Raw genomic sequence first — 17,778 nt, 5'->3', positions numbered from 1 at the left:
ATCAAAAATCTTTCTTTACACTTAGTCGCATTCATGTAAATCCGCCTTGTCACTTTTCATCTGTCATCAATCGCATACTCTCAAATTTGTACTTTCCATTGTAGCCGATAACCTATATTGATTTATTTGTTCATTATGTATCTCTGTGATTCCTGTGACCATACAGAAAGTAACTAAAGTTTGACACGCAAACTGACAACATTATAATATCATATACATATAAAGTAAGTATTATTTGCAATACTAACTTCATGTAATATTAATATAATCGGTGATTTTTATTTGACACTTTAATTAGGAAAAAAATAAAAATAAAAATAGATATATGAGATTCATAAATAAATAAATAAATAAATAAATAAATATATAAAATGCTTGATTTTTGTGGACATTTCTTTTCGATTTGGTCATATTGAATTAACGTCCCACTCATTCATAGAAATGTGAAAGTGTGTCATTGATTATTCAAGTATGCATCATCAAATAAGGTTATAAATATACACATACGTAATGCACTGTACAAGTTAATATTGAACGTTAACTACAAACAAAAATATATTGTATGTTTACATATGGTGATTAATAAATTTGTTAATGCCACAAAAGTTCCACCATTCATTTAAGATATACATTTGTGACTTTTTCAGATAATATATTTATAACGAAATAGTATACATTTAATGGATTGTTTTAATGAAGATTTTACCTATAGATAGATTTAAATATGTCAAGAGTTTAATTATAAAGTATTCAAGAACCTAATATAAAGGTTTATGTTTTAAGGAACCAATATGAACTAAGTACCTGCTTTTAAAAAAGTACAAAATTCAGAAGCCTTTACATTTTTAATAATTTTGTAAAAAAAATTGTGTTAAAATGCATTTTGCAATACCAGACACCCAAGAACTTGTTGATGAATCTAATAGTAAATATATTGTAAGTATAAATATCTTTCTTCAATTTGTCTAAAGATAAATTACATTATTACTTAACTTGTACTATGCACTTCTGTTTCAGAGTTACAATGTTCATATTAATGGATTATTGCATTGTACTTTACGGTACAGACAATTTCACAGCTTACACGAACAATTAGTTGAAAAGTTTGGACCTCTTATTCCAGAATTTCCTCCAAAAAAGTTCTTTGCATTAACTGCGACTCAACAGGAAGAACGTCGTATCGGTTTAGAAAAATATTTGCAAATAATAGGACAAATATCCGCAATACGTTGCTCAAAATTATTTACCAGATTTTTCTTTCACGCACAACAAGAACTTGCAAATGATCCATTGGAGGATGAGTCATTGGAAATGGATATATACAGATGTAAAAAACCAATGAAAGTTTCTCCAAAATTAAATACTGGAGAACTTTTGAAGGTATATTTTTGTGTGTACATTTATCTCAAAAAATATTATTGAGTGTAATTAAATGACTATTTTTCATTGTTTTTGTTCATTCTTATATTAATTTTGTAGAAAATTTATCGTGAGATTTATCTATGGGAAGAATATCATTCTTACTTTTCTTTATTCCTTGTTGCACGAACAATTGAGGAAAATCCTAATAAAAATATTAGTATGTATAATCTAATATTATTATAGTATTATTATTATTATTTTAATTGATTTCATTGATGTATCATGTATTAAATTTGTTCTTTTTTTTGTTCTCTTTAGTATTGCGGAAATTAGAGGATTTTGAATCTCCTGTTTTAACATATAAAAGATTAGTCGCTGCAGGTATTCGAGTAGTTCTAACAATTAGAAAGAATTATTGGAATTTAGAAAATACTGACAAATTATTCAAAAATTCACCGGCCAGACATTTATTAGTCTATGAGATGACGAATGATATATATAACAAAAGGGTCTTTCATCCAGAAAAAGTAGGTTGTCAACAGACTTCATTTTTTTTTTTTTTTTTTTAGATAATCACAAGTATCTTGTTTATAAAGTATAATGTCAATTTAAAAATGTATACATTAATTATTAAAATGTATTATTTAATAACGATACATTTTTATCAATGTGAAGTATTTGTAATTTTAAAAATGTTTTTTTTCTTTTAGTCACCCAAGAAATTATTAATGCAACATTTTAAATATTACGGTTATTTAAGATTTGAACCATGCATCTGCGATTATCCTGTATCAAAATCAAAAGTAACAGTTGGCATTGGTAATAATGAAATCAATTTATGGATATTAGATAATCATAATAATATAGAACTAGGATGTAAAATAACTAGAATACGATGTTGGCGTATAACTACTTTAACAAATGCACCAAGTGTAAGTATGCATTTAAAAAAAAAAAAAGATACAAAAAACAAAAAAATGAAGAATATTTACAATTTTTAATGATTGACACAAATATCCAATTTTTAGGCAATTCGATGGACTGATAGTGATCATTTTGATCTCGAACTATCTTTTGAATATTTATTTCCTGATAATAAATTGCAATGGATTACTATTTCTTCCAATCAAGCTATTTTAATGTCTGTTTCTCTACAATCAATGATTGATGAATTAGTGTTAAAAAATACAAATGACAGCAAACAGGTTTGTAGATAATTAATAAATGTTAATAAAATCAAATGTTAAAACTTAAGCAATGAATATATTTACTTTTAGGAGTCAGAGAGTAATGACTCGTCATGGGTACATGTACAGAAAGATGACAACCATATTGTGGTGGAAAATAAATTGGTAGCAAATATTGATGAAGTCAAACAAGAACATGAGGTAAAGACAACTTGGCTCTGCTTAGTTTCATTATTTCTTTCTCTTATAATACTCTTTGTTATAATTATTATATTTTGTTCTTTTTTTTTTTGTTCTTTTTCAGAAAAATGGAGTTCAATCTAATGTTCAGAAATTAATAGATGCACTAAAGTCATCTGTTCCTCCATGGACGACAACGAAAAAGAATAAAAGAGTTACGGTTTATAGAGAAAGTATAGAAGAATATAGTAATATTATGGCAAATAATCCATTTTATATGATAAATGATGATGTTTTATAGTGTTGTCTATAATGAAATTCCTAATTTTTAATGAAGGTAATTATTAAATGAATACTGCCGTAGCAGCAGATCTAATATCATATTTTAAATGATCAATTTTGCTAATGAAAAATATTTAACAAATTTTATATCGAATGAATCAGTGTGTCGTGTTTTGATACTATTATACAAAAAAAAAAAGGTTTTTATAAATAATTTATATTTATAATTGTGATTTTAAAGAATTTATTATTTTAAGAATGAAATAGGAATATATATGTTAGAATCTGTGAACTATAGAAACAATACGAGAATATTATAAATTTTTGAAAATATTAAATTCAAAGAGATTATTATTGGATTGAAGTTTCAATAAAAAAAAAAGAAAACTTCTAAAGAGAACTAGTCAATTAAAAAACTAATATATTCCGTTAAATATTTCTTCTTGATTATGATTTTTTTTAGTATTGCAATATTTGAGATTTCAATTTTGTTAAGTTTATTTTTGTTATTTTTTTTACAAAATTATTTTATGCGTTTTGATTTAAAATTGTATTATTTTATGTATTTTTATGATTAAAAAAAAAAAATTATTTATACGAAGTAAATAATGAATTACTTATATATATAAATGTATAATGTGAAATTTTGGATACTCTGAATAATAAAAAAATAATAAAAAAATATTTAAAAAAAAAAAACAAAAAACAAATGCATCGTAGAAAAAAAAAATGGAAAGTCTTGTCTTTTAAAGCTCAGTGGCAAATGCATATTTATTGATGAAAAAGTAAAGACGATTTTGGCAGATACTACAAATATCTGGACTAATTTTTACATAAATGAATTAATATTATTTTTTAGTAATAACGAGATGATCCGCAGATAAATACTAAATTTTAACAAAATGGCGTTCCAATGCTTTTACTGTATATCTGCAATAATACTGATGAAATATTATTTTGTCCATTTTAAAAATACGAATTATATTTATAAAATCAGTTTTGTATATATATATAATGAAAAAATTTATATGATACATAATTTTTAAATTCCAATAAAAAATAAAAAAAAATAAAAACAACGAATATATCTTAAATGTGTTTCACACTGAATAATACAAAGAATAGAGGAGATTTCAATGAAGCCACAAAATGTCGATGAAATTAAACAATTTGTGTATATTATTTTATCAACGTTATATAAAAGAAGCAGATAATGAAGAAAAAATCATTCATACAATAGATCTCATTTATATTAAAAAAAAAAAAAAAAAAAAAAATGAATAGAAGATAAACGGAATATTTTACAAAATTAATAAAAGTCACTTTGTAATAGAACAAATTCTTTCTACGAATAATTTTTTGTGATTTTTCTTAGTGGCCCCCCCCCCGAAAAAAAACAAGAATAGAAAAAAATATTTAAAAAATAAACCAATTTTATAGATCTAGTTAAGAATAATTGAAATTCAGATCTTGTATTACTGACATCGTGCATATTTTTCTATATCAAAAATATGTTATTATTCTGTATTCTCATTCATCAAACGGATAAAAAGTAAGTTCAGTTCTGGCTACAGGATCTAAGGTGTCATCATCCGAGAGATCTACCTTTATTATTTATTATATATGTATGAAATAGCCCAACGTCAGCAAAGAATTTCTCTGTGTGTTGTAATTGTTATTCTCTACAATTTTAGGCAACAAGTCAAGTACGAATCACCATTATGACGACAACTTGCCACAACATATGGGAATTCTATATAAATATTGTTTTGTTGAATTAATCGATGATTATTAATATCATGACATCATAATCATTACTAGTAAATTATTTTGTTTACATTCACATTTGACGGTTATTATAGCTAATCGTATGAAACAAACTTATATAAGGAAATATGAAACGAATTTATTGAATAATCTAAAGAGTTGTGTGAAGAGACCTTTTTTTAACGTCTTCTCAAAAGCTTCGAAAAAAAAACCTTCAAATATGAAAATAGGAGAAAAGATTACACAGCACTGAAGAAATAGAAGAAATTGCTTCTCACTAATTTTACCAAATGAAATTATTTCGGGATTTGTAGATAAATACTGACAAACTCGATTGACTGCTGTTGAACAACTTTCTCAGATTGTAAAGGATTTGGAGCCAACAGATGATGTATCTGCACAAGTCATTGTATGAACATTGACAAAAAAAATCTGGCCCAAAAGACATGAACTTCCAAGTTCTCAAAAACATAAATTGGAAATTATAAAAATGTTGACAGATAATCAACCATTCTCATGCACTGTTTCTGGATATTGCATAACAGATATAACAGAAAAACTGGGATGTGCAAAAAATAGTGCACTTGCATCCGAGACACTTTTATCAATAGCAAGTGCTACTAGTTTTTGAATATGTGGCTAATGAAATATTTACATTTGCATTTAGTCAAAAGAATCCTAAAGTTCAGCAAGAAACATTGCTTTGGTTGAATAGGGGTCTTATAGAATTTGGATGAATTAATCTTTAATAGTAGATAATATAAAGAAAGCAGTAGGAGCAACTAATCCTGGTGTATGTACTACTGCTATAACACTAATTGGTACTTTAGGGCCGAGACGAGGTGCAGAATTTGAATTAACCCCTTACGAAATTTTAATGGATGATATTCGGGAACAAAGGTATCGTCTGAATCCGACACCTCATCCAAAGAAAGACGTTCACATTATTATTCTTGAATTTATTCGAAGTCGACTAACTTTGAAAAAGGCATCAGAGAGACAATTATCTCCTTTATGAAAAAAATGCACTTTACGAAAATTGCTGATAGAGAATATAAAGAACCCTCCGAAACCTTTACGATCATCACGTGATAGACGACAAGGTCCTACGATTGAAGAAAGAGCACGATCGAATGAACAGACATCCGACATTAACAACATGAAAGAAAATGGGTCGCCGACCGTACCGAAACCTGCTCGTAGAGATTCCGATAGTTTAAATACCAGACGGACTAGAAAAATAATACCCGTTGATTTCGATTTGAAGCTTCATGCGGAAGATGAAAATGATGAGGATTATAATGATGAATTAAATGTAACAAGATTCGATGAAGAAGACGAGGCCTATGATTATCCATTTGAAAATCGTGCTATTACAAATGATAATAAAGATCATGATCATGAAATAGATGACGAAGATGTGGATTCAGCAAATCCTTGGGAATTCTATATAAATATTGTTTTGTTGAATTAATCGATGATTATTAATATCATGACATCATAATCATTACTAGTAGTCGTAAAACTTCGCAATTTCGATAATTTCAACACCCTAATATTGCGAAGTAGAGAAATATAAGACTATTCTCTAATAGGGAAGACTAATCCTAGTAAGTTCTTTCTCGAAATATTTTCTTGCAATGTATCCTCTCACCCACCATAATGTGTTACGTGAAATTACGTAAAAACTATCATGTATGAGAATGCATAAATTTATATATTTTAAATATATGGTGTTTCGTGCTTAAGAAAGAATATCTCTCTCAGGTGAGATTAAATTGATGTAAGCTAATATTGACATCACGCGTTATTGAAATTATATACTATATATGGCAGTAGAATTAGCAATAAAGTATAATTCGCGTTTGAAATTAAATGAAAATACTTAAATGCCTAAAACGAAATTTCTATATATATATATATATATGTATGTATGTATTATGTGAATGATGTTCAGGGCTTGTAGTGGTATTTCTTTCTAAAACTTCAGGTCACTGGTCATATTATCGCGTTGAATACGACGTTCAATTTTTCACTGCACCTTACATAACGGTAAGGTTTATTAGTGCAAGTAACAAGTAGGGGGGAGGAAGTAGCTTTAGAAAGCCAATATTTAAGCTCTAATAATGATTTCATTAAAAATAATTCTTGTTAAAATAAATGGCATTAAATGTGACTAGTAGACGCAAGATTGTATCGTCAAATGTCATTTCCAAACAAGCCAACAATTGTAAACTTTATGCTTTCCCGTTTCACATGCATTGCACACCTTCTTGCATTTCCTAATCAACCCTAAAAAGGGATATATGTATATATATACTTTCTTTATAAGAATAGTATATTTAACAGTAAATATATGTGTAAATTTAATAGAAAATAAAGAGAGAAAAAAAACACGAAAAGAAATATGAAGGAAGAGTTAAGTAGTGTTACTGTTTCTTCACCTAAGTCATGATGTAAAATAATTTACATTGGTGACGTGAGGCTATTGGCTAGTATTACCTATGTACCCTAGTTTCCCAAAGATAAGAAACATTTATTTAAAGAGGGGAAGTTATTTTTAAATGATTATATCTCTTACCAGATAAATGTACATAAAATAAATGTCCTTTTCTTTGACGAAACTAGGGATGAAGTGGATAAAATCTATTTGTTTATACAACTGTACACTCTTTATCTATCATCACACTCATTTGTTTAAAAAAAGAAATCAAACTGTTAGAAGTTCTGTTGTCTCTTTCGTTTAGTATCCATGGCATCTAAAATTGGTTGCCTCTTCGTTTGATATCTTCTTCTTAATTCATCAATTTCGCGTTCCATTTCTGCGTCCAGATTAGCCATTCGTTGTTGTAGTTCTTCGTAAGATAGAAACTTTAACTGCAAAAATTGTTATAGTGTTTGATTAATGTTTTCAACTTAATAGGCGAAAAAACTAAGATGATATTTTATCGAAATAAGATCTACTACTACTTATTTAACCCTTTCAATAAAGCGAAAAATCAGTCCGAGTGCGAAAGGGTTAAATCGTAAAAAAAAGCAGATTATTAAATGTAAGTATTATAACAAATTTGTTTAATTTATATTAAATTATTGTATCTTGTTATTTGCTAATACTTACAAAGTCAAAATCACGTTCCGTAAAAACATTTTGAAACTTGGCTACATTATTGACCGGTTGTTCTTGTACCGGATGTGATATTTGATTGAGTTGTAATTGTAAATGGCTTTGAAACCTTTGAGATTCTGTAGCACCTTGAACATCGATTTTATTAGCCATCTCTACATTATGCGCTCCTGATATTTGTCCATTACCCTAGATATTTATAAAGAAATATTTTGGTTCTATATTAGTACCTTCAAAGCTATTTTTTTTTCTTTACACTTACTTTTCCTATTTCGGGTGCTTCCTTTTTGTCAAAATGATCAAGGAACAAAGGTCGATATTTTTTTCCAGATTCAACTGATCCAGTATTATGCCCTATAAATATGTATACATATGTAACAATAGTAATTTTTTCTTCCCTCCGAGCGAAAAGCGTCAACTATTCTCCCGCTGTTCAAAACGAAGTTGCCGCTTTCCGCCTATGTCGAGCAGAAAAAATGTATACTCACCTAGGGAGGTAAAGTAAGAAATGTCTCAGAGCACATGTAATTGTTGTCCGAGGCGAAGCTGAGGTGCATCTGCTCTGCGATCATGTGTTCTGAGACATTTCTTACTTTACCTCCCTAGGTGAGTAATATACTATTGTTTACATATACATTAACCTACGGATGTAAATAACTAACTTTTCATAGTGGCTTCAGTATCAGTATCACTGTTAATGACCATTGTACCAAGATCTAATACTGCAGATACAAGCGTTCCAGTGTCTGGCAAATCATGACTGGGTACAAGTGTTCCTGTATCTTCTGGCAAAGGTTTCATGGTACCACTACAATCTTCTTCATCCTTTATATTTACAAATAAAATCACATGATCAATATATTTAACATTTGACAAAATAATATATATATTTATACAAATCAAGTTAAATTTAATTTGATGACATTACCGAATCATCTGCTTGATTTTGATTTTTAATCGCAACGTTATTGATAACATGTGCACGATGTGCACTTTGCTTCTCTCGTATTTCATGAGCTTCAGCGATCATATGACTAAGAATACTTGGTTGCTTTGCATTACCTGTAATGATATGCAGTTGTATTAATTTAAAAAAAGAAAAAAAAAAAAGAAATTTCAACAGTTATTTAATATCGAATTTTTGCAATACATGCAAAAATATATGCAATATGTTTACCAATAAATTCATGATTGAGTAATTCAGAAGCCGTAGCTCTTTCTTCTGGATTTTTAACAAGGCACCCGCTGACAAAGTCAATAAATTCTGGACTCCATTGATCCGGTTCTCTAAAGCTAGGTGGAGGTTTAGTTGGAATCATAAATATTGCTCTCATTGGATGAATATCACCATATGGAGGTTTTCCTTCTGCCATTTCTAAAGCCGTTATACCAAGTGACCATATATCTGCAACGCAGTCATATCCTATTTCTTGTATAACTTCAGGTGCCATCCAAAATGGTGTTCCAATCACTGTATTACGTTTAGCCATTGTATCCTATATGACAAGACAATTAATCATAATTAAATTTATTAAATTCACATTGTAGAAATGAATATGAATCAAAGTATTAAATCTTACAGTCAATTGACCCGCAACACCAAAATCGGCTAATTTTGCGTGTCCTTCATTATTTAGTAAAATATTTCCAGCCTTAATGTCCCTGTGTATTTTTCTTCTTAAATGCAAGTATTCTAATCCTTTCAAGGTATCACTAAGAATCGTAGCGATTTCATCCTCTTGTAAAGTTTTTTTCCTTAATCTCATAATGTCACTAACAGATCCAGCTCCACAGTATTCCATTACAATCTGACAGTAATCACAAAAGTTTCAATAATAAAATACATATTAATTGATCTTATAAAACTTGATAGAAGAAATGATTTAACTTGTTCTTACCCATAAGTCCGTATTTTTAAAATAACTTCCATAATATTTAACAACATATGGAGAATCACATTGTTGCATTATTGAAATTTCTTTTATGATTTCCTGTAAATCCGTATCCACAGGTACTTGTTTAATGGCAAGCACTTGCCCGCTCTCCTTATGCAGCGCTTTATAAACTGATCCATAAGATCTGCATTATAAGAAATCATAGAAAAACAAATATATTAATAATAAACAAATGATATGCTTTATCTACCTTTAACAGATTTCCTTTAGACTATAATTGTTTGCCAATCAATAAAGGTATAATTTGTTAATTGAGTCACATAACTATTTTTATAAGAAATAGCTATTATAAGAAATATATTTAAATGCAAGCTACAGAACAATTGTTTAAACTCACCCTTCTCCTAGTTTGCATATAATATCAAAAACTTCTTCAGGTTGTCTCGTTAAGCTTTCTTCTGATAACTTTTTTAATTCACTGCAAAGCATCAAATAAAGTAAGGAATTTCGCATTACTTTATGGTAAACTATGTATATTTAAATATATATATATATATTTTTTTTTTTATAAAAACGATGCTATATATTAATAATACTATTTTTGTCAACATAATATTTTAGCTATATGATTGTAAAGAAATATATCAAAGATGACAAAAAATTGAACGTAACGTTATTTCGTGGGTATTCTAAAATATATAGTCGAGGAAAATAAGATTTTCAAGAAGAAATTACTACCAACAGGTTAACAAAGGAAGAAAATATCTCATTAAATAAAAAGCATCGATTTATAATTAATCTTAAAAAATCATATTAATTCAAATGTAAAGGATCATCATTATTTTCTTATTTATTAAGATTTCAAAATGCCAAAGTAGAACTAATCGTAAACGCATAAACAATTGAATACCTCTTAGAAGACATCTTCGTTTTTATATCACCGAGTTCTTACTCGATAAAAGCACGTCCAGTGGATAAAAATAATGAAATGCGATTAAATAAGATATCATTCCGTTTGTAAAAATATAATTAATTCATACGAAGAATATTACATTTTTTTTCAATAAATTAAAATAATTACAACCGAAATATCGAAGAGGCTTCGAACATCGGCCATTGTAGATGGCGGAGTTACAAATACGCATCGAAAGATGCATTTGAATCATTAGCGCTATTTCGTGCATCTACACAGGAGCGACTTTTTTCGAGTACTCCATTGATTCGTAAAAATAATTCAATCAGCTTGACGAAAGTCAAATGAATGATAAACGATGAGATAAAACGTACAACATTATTTTCCGTTTTACAATAATGTTTTCATTCAAATGCAGTTTGTAAAGGAAAATTGAATGGGTACGAGCGATAAGCCAATCGGATGATAGTTGAATGAAAAGAAAGAAAGGTAATTGGCTAAGGGTAAGAAGCACTAGCCAATGAGAAAACTTTGAACTCTTATGTTTTGTTACGAGCGTGTTTTTCATTGGTCGGTTGGAAATTTTTTGTAAAGTTAGGGGGTAGTTTTGTTGGTAGACAGACGTTCTACGGTAACTTTGATCTTGGTCCCAAGAGCAGTAGGTAGCGTAGATACTGCCGAAGGCAGTAGGTTGCTAGAAAGGAGCAACAGGCTAGCACATTGGTTCGGTTCGGTTCGGCTCGGCGCTTCGGCGACGTGCGTTGCGTAGCGACTTGCCCGAATGGTTAGCATCGTCGATCCAGTGCCTAGTGTTTCCGTAACCGTGACGGTGAGTCGTGGGGTGTGTTCGTGCCTTTTTTTTCATTCTTTACCGTCGTCAAACACTTCTTACAAGAGGGTTCCAAGGGGGTGCGTAAATATATAAGAATTGTGTGTCGTATGCTTTCGCATACGCAGGTGTATTACAAGGGAGACGAGTGTGAGACGGCGAAGGATAAGATATATCGTTGAGGGAGGAGTTAGAGAGAAGAGGACCGCGAGAAAAACGGAGCAACAGAATCAGCAAAGGAGTGAGAGAAAGAGAGTGTGTGTGCGGGGAGAGAGAGAGGTAAAGAGGAAAGATAAAGGAGAGGCAGAGTGTGCGCGAGCGCGCGGAAAAGAAGACGGGGGCGGTGGCGGAGAAAAGAGGAAAAGGTGGTGGTGGTGGCGGCGGCAGTGATAGTGGAGGTGGTGGATGAGAAGAAGGAGGTGGAAAGAGCATTGTAAGATAGAAGTCGGAGGTGGAGGAGGACACGGGCGCCGCGACGCGACGCGACGCGACGCATCGCAACGCAACGCAACGAAACGAAACGAAAAGAAACGCAACGCAACGCAACGCAACGCAACGCAACGCAACGCAACGCAACGCAACGCAACGCAACGTAACGCAAAGCAAAGAAAAGAAAAGCAAAGCAAAATAACTTGAGAATAAAAAGGTAAAGACGAACGAATACGAATAAAGAAAAGCACTGGAGGAGAAAGAGGAGAGTAAGAAAAAGAAAAAGAAGAAATAATAGTAATAGTAAAAGTAGTTAAAAGTTAGTAGTAGTAGTAGTAGTAGTAATAGTAGTAGAAGTAGACGAAGAAGAAGAAGAACAGCAACAGGGGACGATCGAGAAGACGGCGGAGCGCGTGATCCAAAATGGCGCTCAATCAGGAGATCGATCAGTTGTCGAACAATAGTAATCTCGTAGTGAGGATCGATCAAAATTCAGAATCCGATCTACAGGCTTTGTTCGATACGGTCTTGAAGCCGGACTCAAAACATCCGCTTCAAGTGCCATTGCGTATGCGAAATTTACCCGATTCGTTTTTTAATCCACCTTCAACCGGCAGCAGAAGCCCGTCGATTTCGCACTCGCGCGAAAATTCGGCCGACTCGGCATTCGGAGCCGGCGGCAGCGGCGGCGCTTCCGGCGCGGTCACGGGGACCACCGGAGGACGTAACGCGGAATCATCCGGTGGTGGAGGCGGCAACGTCGTAGCCGGAGGTGCTAACGTTTCCGTCGTGGGTGGTGGCGCCGGCGGGGGGGCCGGGGCCGGTGGGGCCGGTGCTAGCGTTGGTGTAGCAAATGGAAATGGAGGTGGTCCGGCCGGTGGAGGAAGCCCCGGTGGAGGAGCCGGAGGAGTCGTCGCGGTCGCGGCCGCAGCGGTCAGCGCAAATGTTAACGGAGGAAACACTGGAGGTGCCGGTGGAACGGCGAACGGTGGCCCGCCGAATGGTGGTGGTGCGGGTGGCGTCTCGGCGGGTTCGGCCGCGAGTGCCAACGCCGTTAACGGTCCTGCACCAGCGGCTGCAGCAGCGGCCGCGGCAGCCGCTGCAGCCGCAGCTGCAGCTGCTGGCTTGACGGTAGCTCATCCGCGAGCTCACAGCAGCCCTGCATCCCTGCAACAAACCTATACGTCCGCGCAACAGGCGCAGCAACACGCGCCGCAGCCGCACGCTCGTCACCATCATCACCAGAAGCAACGCAGTTACGACGTCATCAGCACGGTCGACGACCTGGGACCCCTGCCACACGGATGGGAACAGGCGCGCACTACCGAGGGACAGATCTATTTCCTCAAGTGAGTACCTCATCTTTCTCTTCTCTTCTTTACTCTTTCTCTTCTCTTCTTTACTCTTTCTCTTCTCTTCTTTACTCTTTCTCTTCTCTTCTTTACTCTTTCTCTTCTCTTCTTTACTCTTTCTCTTTCTCTTTCTCTTTCTCTTTCTCTTTCTGTTTCTCTTTCTGTTTTTCTTTCTGTTTCTCTTTCTGTTTCTCTTTCTTTCTCCTTCTTGCACGCGCCTGCCTGCCTGCCTTCGCGGACTTTGATTCTTCCACCTGTTGGCTATCGATAAATCCTCGCTATTTTGCCTTCGTTCGATCAGTTACGTCAATGTGCTTTGGTACCGTTATACGACAACGTTTCTTATCGCTACTTTCTTCTTTTATTATGTTTTATTTTGGAATTTTTGTATTCGTATTTCCACGCGTTGACGCAAACATAAGAAACTTTCTTTCTCGATTTTTAAATAAGCATTTTATATGCACTATGCGTCAATTAAACTTTGAGAAAATGGAAAAGAAGCGGCGTCTCTGAAATGAAATTTGTGAATATAAAGTTTTAAGATGTTGTTTGCACCGTAGGCGCATTTTATCGAACGACGTTACTAAAGTCGAGGAAAAATGTGACGTGCAAAGCCGGTGGTACGATTCGTCGCGCAGAAACACGGACGCGAATGCGGTCCGGAGGCTTGAGCAACGACGAAGTCGTAGCAGTTTTGTTGTTCGAGCCGGTCTCTTGGTATTCGCCTTTGCGTGCCTTCGGCTGAGGTCCAGTTTCTTCTACGTCGTTCGATTCGTGCGATCCCTTTCTCTCCTTCTATCTCCAACGATCGTAACTTTGAACCACCTCATCAAAATTTCCCCTTTAGTTTCGTTCTTCCATTTGCAAATCTCGAAAGTTTGTCGATATCTTTACTTTGTTTATTCTCTTGCTGTCCCAACTTCTCTTCTTTGTCTTTGCTTTATCAGATTCTTGTGTCTATTTTTTAATATACTCGTTTATTATCGTATCGGCTAAAACGAATCTTGAAATACACCGTATATGCGATAAGACTTTAACGGCGAGCTACGAAATAGGCCGGTGATTATACCTCGATAGGAGAGAAATTACGTGACTTACTTTTTATGATTGCAAATTGCACTACTAGTCACATTCAAAGAAACGATATATGATGGTGGTGGTGGTAGTGGTGGTGTCTGGGAAATGTACAGAAATCGGGCGCGCGAACAAATTCACCGATTTCTTATTTAACGATTTGAAATTGGCGGCGAAGTTCTAGGCGAATCTCGTGCGCTTACATTAGACCGTTATGTTATTACGGCTAACGAAGATGGAACTTTAATGGGGGCTGATTTTATCTAGCGGAGATCGCATCCAAGCGATTATGCCAAAGTCCGAAGGAACTTTCGACTTACGTCGTTACCGTTAGACGCTGACCGAAGCGGCGATCGAGTATCGCTCCAAGAGAATCGTCGTCGAAATCACGTTTCTCGTAATTCGAACGTTCATTATTTCCATTTTTATTGGCTTTCGGGAAAAAAGAAATATGACGAATTATCGCTAGAAGAGTTTTTAAGCGCCTCAACGCATACGGTATTATCGTTACGTGGCGCTAATTGGATAAGTTCTTTTACGATTGATCGCTTCTATGTAATTACACATTTTCTTAGTAATCTTACGATGATTCGATTTCGCTTTATCGGTTGGCAATAAAATTCTAAGCATTTTGTTCTTCTATACTCCGTACGACAAGACTCAATGACCCGTTGGAGAGTTAACCGTTGGATTTCTGTTATTTCCAAAGATTTCCAAAGAGACTCCAAATCTAATTTGTAAACGACAATTAGTCATTAGTTCCTTATTAATAATTCTAACGACATTTTTATTTCCTTTTCAAAATCGCTCATTAAATAATAATTAGCTTATATGTTGTCATGAGTATTGAAAAAGATCAGAGAGGAGGAAAATACACAGAGTTGCGCTTTGGATCTTGTAACGAAGAACTATAAAGGCATCCGGGACGAAGGACGATTTGAGCGTTTCCGCACAGCGACTATTGCGGCGACTATTGCGGCGAATATTGCGGCGAATATTGCGGCGGCCTCGAACACCGACGCGAGAAAGTAACGTTACGCTCTATACGCCTTTCTTACGCGCGACGACCAACGCGTATGCGAGTCTCCAATACCAATACCAATACCAATACTAATACTAATACCAATACCAATACCAATACCAGTCTCCCTGTGCACAGTGACACGTGTTAGATACTAATATCGACTCTATGAGATCCAACAAGACTCTCGATTCTATTGTTCTCGACGATGCGCGTGAGTTGCTTTCCTCTAACTCACTGTGCCAACCTTTTCTTCCTTATTATAAACGTTTTATTATTAATATACCGCCTTTTTTATTGCTTCAAAACGATCAATCCGTTCTTTACTCTTTTCGATTACCAACGTAATAAACAAATAGAAAATTCTTCTACTACAAAAATTCAATCCAATGTTGAGAAGACTCCGGATGTGCTATCGGTGTCATCGATGCACCGATAGAAGTGAAAGGCGACATTTGAAAATGTTAAAAGGTAACTGATATTTATGATTCTCTTTTTCTCCGCGATCCACAACGCGTGCTCTTCACGTTCCGAATCTTTTCTTCTCTTCCGAATTGTGTTATTCGAAGGCTCGATCAAGTAGGTATTACATCAAATGTTTTATAACAAGGAACCGCCTTTCATAACTATGCAAAATGGCTGTGTTTGGGTCTATGATTAATTTATGAGTGTTCGAAACTCAAAAATCGAAACTTTTATTTCTTTTGAAAAGATAATAATAAATAAAGAAAGAAAGGGATAAGAGCTAGCACGTTTGTTGATGACATCGTCAACGTCATCGTTGTCGTCTCATGATAATAGCAGGATGGCGGCTTAGCTCACCTTACGCTTCGAGTTATCAGTTTGATAAGCTTAAAACTTCTTGGAAAACTTGCGATGCAGCTGTAGAGAGAGAAAGAGAGTCAGTCGTATTATTTCTTTCTTTTTTATTCTTCGACCGCCCTGTTCGTTGGTTTTTTCATTGTAACGTTAGCCGTCGTATAAATAAAACTGGTCCGTTCGGTCATCTCTGTTCCTTCCTTCCTTCCTTCCTTCCTTTGAAGTAAACTTATTGTCCTATTCACGCGCGTCTATAAGTTATTCTACCCTTTAGTTGAGACTACCTGTTCTACGAACACACAGGTTGTTCGTACCTCTTTCTAATGCGTTTCAACCTGTCTAAAAAGTTTCCTCGAACCTTCTCAGAATCCGGGACGTAGAAGTAAAAAGCATAGTCGGTGGCTACTCTCGCCTTGGGAATGCCATTCGTTGAGCCTCGAGCTAAACAAACCCGCTCGCATGACTATATACCACTGAGAGATCAACCTATCGTATCGTATCGTATCGAACGGTGTGAATGGACCTTTAACAGCCGTCTATCGTGAATACGACTCTCCAAACGACGACACACACGGTTGCCTCGCTCACACTACTTATATATTCTTCCTATATATGTGTATGCTGGCATATACATATATGTTTCTCTCCTCGGCTTCCCTCTTTGGCCTCCCTCGACCCTCCTCCTCCTACTTAGCTTCCCTCTGTACCTCTCGAGCGCTTCTCTTTCGTTCTTCGAACCTGATCCACCTGCGTCGCCGTGACTGAGATTCCCACGTGTCACCTGTCGTGGGAAGTTCCCTTCGAGACTGCGTCCTCCTCCTACTCTTACTTACTCCTACTCCTCCTTCTCCTTCGCCTTTACCTTTGCTTCTCTTGCCTGGTGTCTTCGCTTCATCTTCGTTTTCTTTCACTATCGCTCTTCTTCTTCTTCTTCTTCTTTACACGCTGATATAAGAGATTAGCCTTCTCTTTCGAATTTTGGTGTCGTCTTCCTCGTTTCGACGTAATTCTAAGCTTGGGAATCGAACCATCCACTTAAGTTACTTTTTTTTTTTTTTATACATATCATCGATAAAAAAAATATGTGTAAAAATGTAATACGCTCCGAAATTTCACGTTTAATTATTCCTAAATGTTATTATATTGATTTTTTTGGAATTCATTTCTATTAACCCTTTGATATGTAATAATGTTTCGGAGACGTCATTCATTTCATGTGCCATTGTAGACTTTGACGTCTTTGTGACGTCAACAATCGACTCCGGCGGACGCCGTGCAGCATATTATTCGATTAGTTAATTATTTCACTCGTTTAATTATTGTTCATTAATATTATATATATATATATATACATATATATCAATCTGATTAAATTTTATATAGGAATGCAAATTTCGAAATGTTTCGAAAATTGTGCTGAATAATTGTGTTCCTCGTTTAATGTTTCAAATCAATTTATTTTAACATGTCTCCTTTTTTTATTTATTATTATTTTTTTTTTTATACTTACTATTAACAATAGTCAATAGGAACCAATGTGATTT

At 34.1% G+C, this 17,778-nt stretch overlaps 3 protein-coding genes across 7 annotated transcripts in view; 2 read left to right on the top strand and 1 right to left on the bottom strand.

Annotated features, from left to right (window-relative positions):
• The first annotated feature begins 58 nt into the window (after positions 1-58).
• On the top strand, positions 59-4,288 carry Snx17 (sorting nexin 17). Of its 5 annotated transcripts, none has more exons than XM_015333333.2 (9): positions 59-224; positions 784-936; positions 1,018-1,380; positions 1,480-1,579; positions 1,681-1,889; positions 2,073-2,294; positions 2,391-2,567; positions 2,640-2,750; positions 2,854-4,288. In XM_015333333.2, the coding sequence occupies exons 2-9, from the start codon at positions 877-879 to the stop codon at positions 3,028-3,030; spliced, it is 1,419 nt and encodes a 472-aa protein (XP_015188819.2). In that variant the 5' UTR covers positions 59-224; positions 784-876; the 3' UTR covers positions 3,031-4,288. The 5 variants fall into 5 exon arrangements, with proteins under 5 accessions (XP_015188819.2, XP_089026945.1, XP_089026946.1 ...); XM_089170819.1 differs by having other exon boundaries at positions 648-936; XM_015333334.2 differs by lacking the exon at positions 59-224 and adding an exon at positions 237-560 and having other exon boundaries at positions 648-936.
• Positions 4,289-7,402: 3,114 nt separating this feature from the next.
• hpo (serine/threonine-protein kinase hippo) lies at positions 7,403-10,934 on the bottom strand. The gene is made up of 10 exons (XM_015333332.2): positions 10,708-10,934; positions 10,195-10,275; positions 9,801-9,981; positions 9,483-9,710; positions 9,080-9,398; positions 8,831-8,964; positions 8,565-8,727; positions 8,165-8,256; positions 7,897-8,091; positions 7,403-7,655 (listed from the first exon to the last, which is right to left on the bottom strand). The coding sequence occupies exons 1-10, from the start codon at positions 10,719-10,721 to the stop codon at positions 7,497-7,499; spliced, it is 1,566 nt and encodes a 521-aa protein (XP_015188818.1). The 5' UTR covers positions 10,722-10,934; the 3' UTR covers positions 7,403-7,496.
• A 424-nt stretch (positions 10,935-11,358) lies between these two features.
• The window catches only part of yki (Transcriptional coactivator yki), an 18,510-nt gene continuing 12,090 nt past the window's right edge, over positions 11,359-17,778 (top strand). Inside the window, exon 1 of the mRNA XM_015333331.2 lies at positions 11,359-13,317. Coding sequence (XP_015188817.1) covers positions 12,392-13,317 — 926 coding nt within the window. The 5' untranslated portion in view covers positions 11,359-12,391. The remainder of the gene's footprint in view (positions 13,318-17,778) is intronic.

This window comes from Polistes dominula, unplaced genomic scaffold, assembly GCF_049000335.1.
Source record: "Polistes dominula isolate Pdom_NZ unplaced genomic scaffold, Pdom_raw_medaka contig_79, whole genome shotgun sequence".
Taxonomy (NCBI): domain Eukaryota; kingdom Metazoa; phylum Arthropoda; class Insecta; order Hymenoptera; family Vespidae; genus Polistes; species Polistes dominula.
Note: the sequence above shows the minus strand (reverse complement) of the source record. Positions and strands in the feature narration are given on the sequence as shown.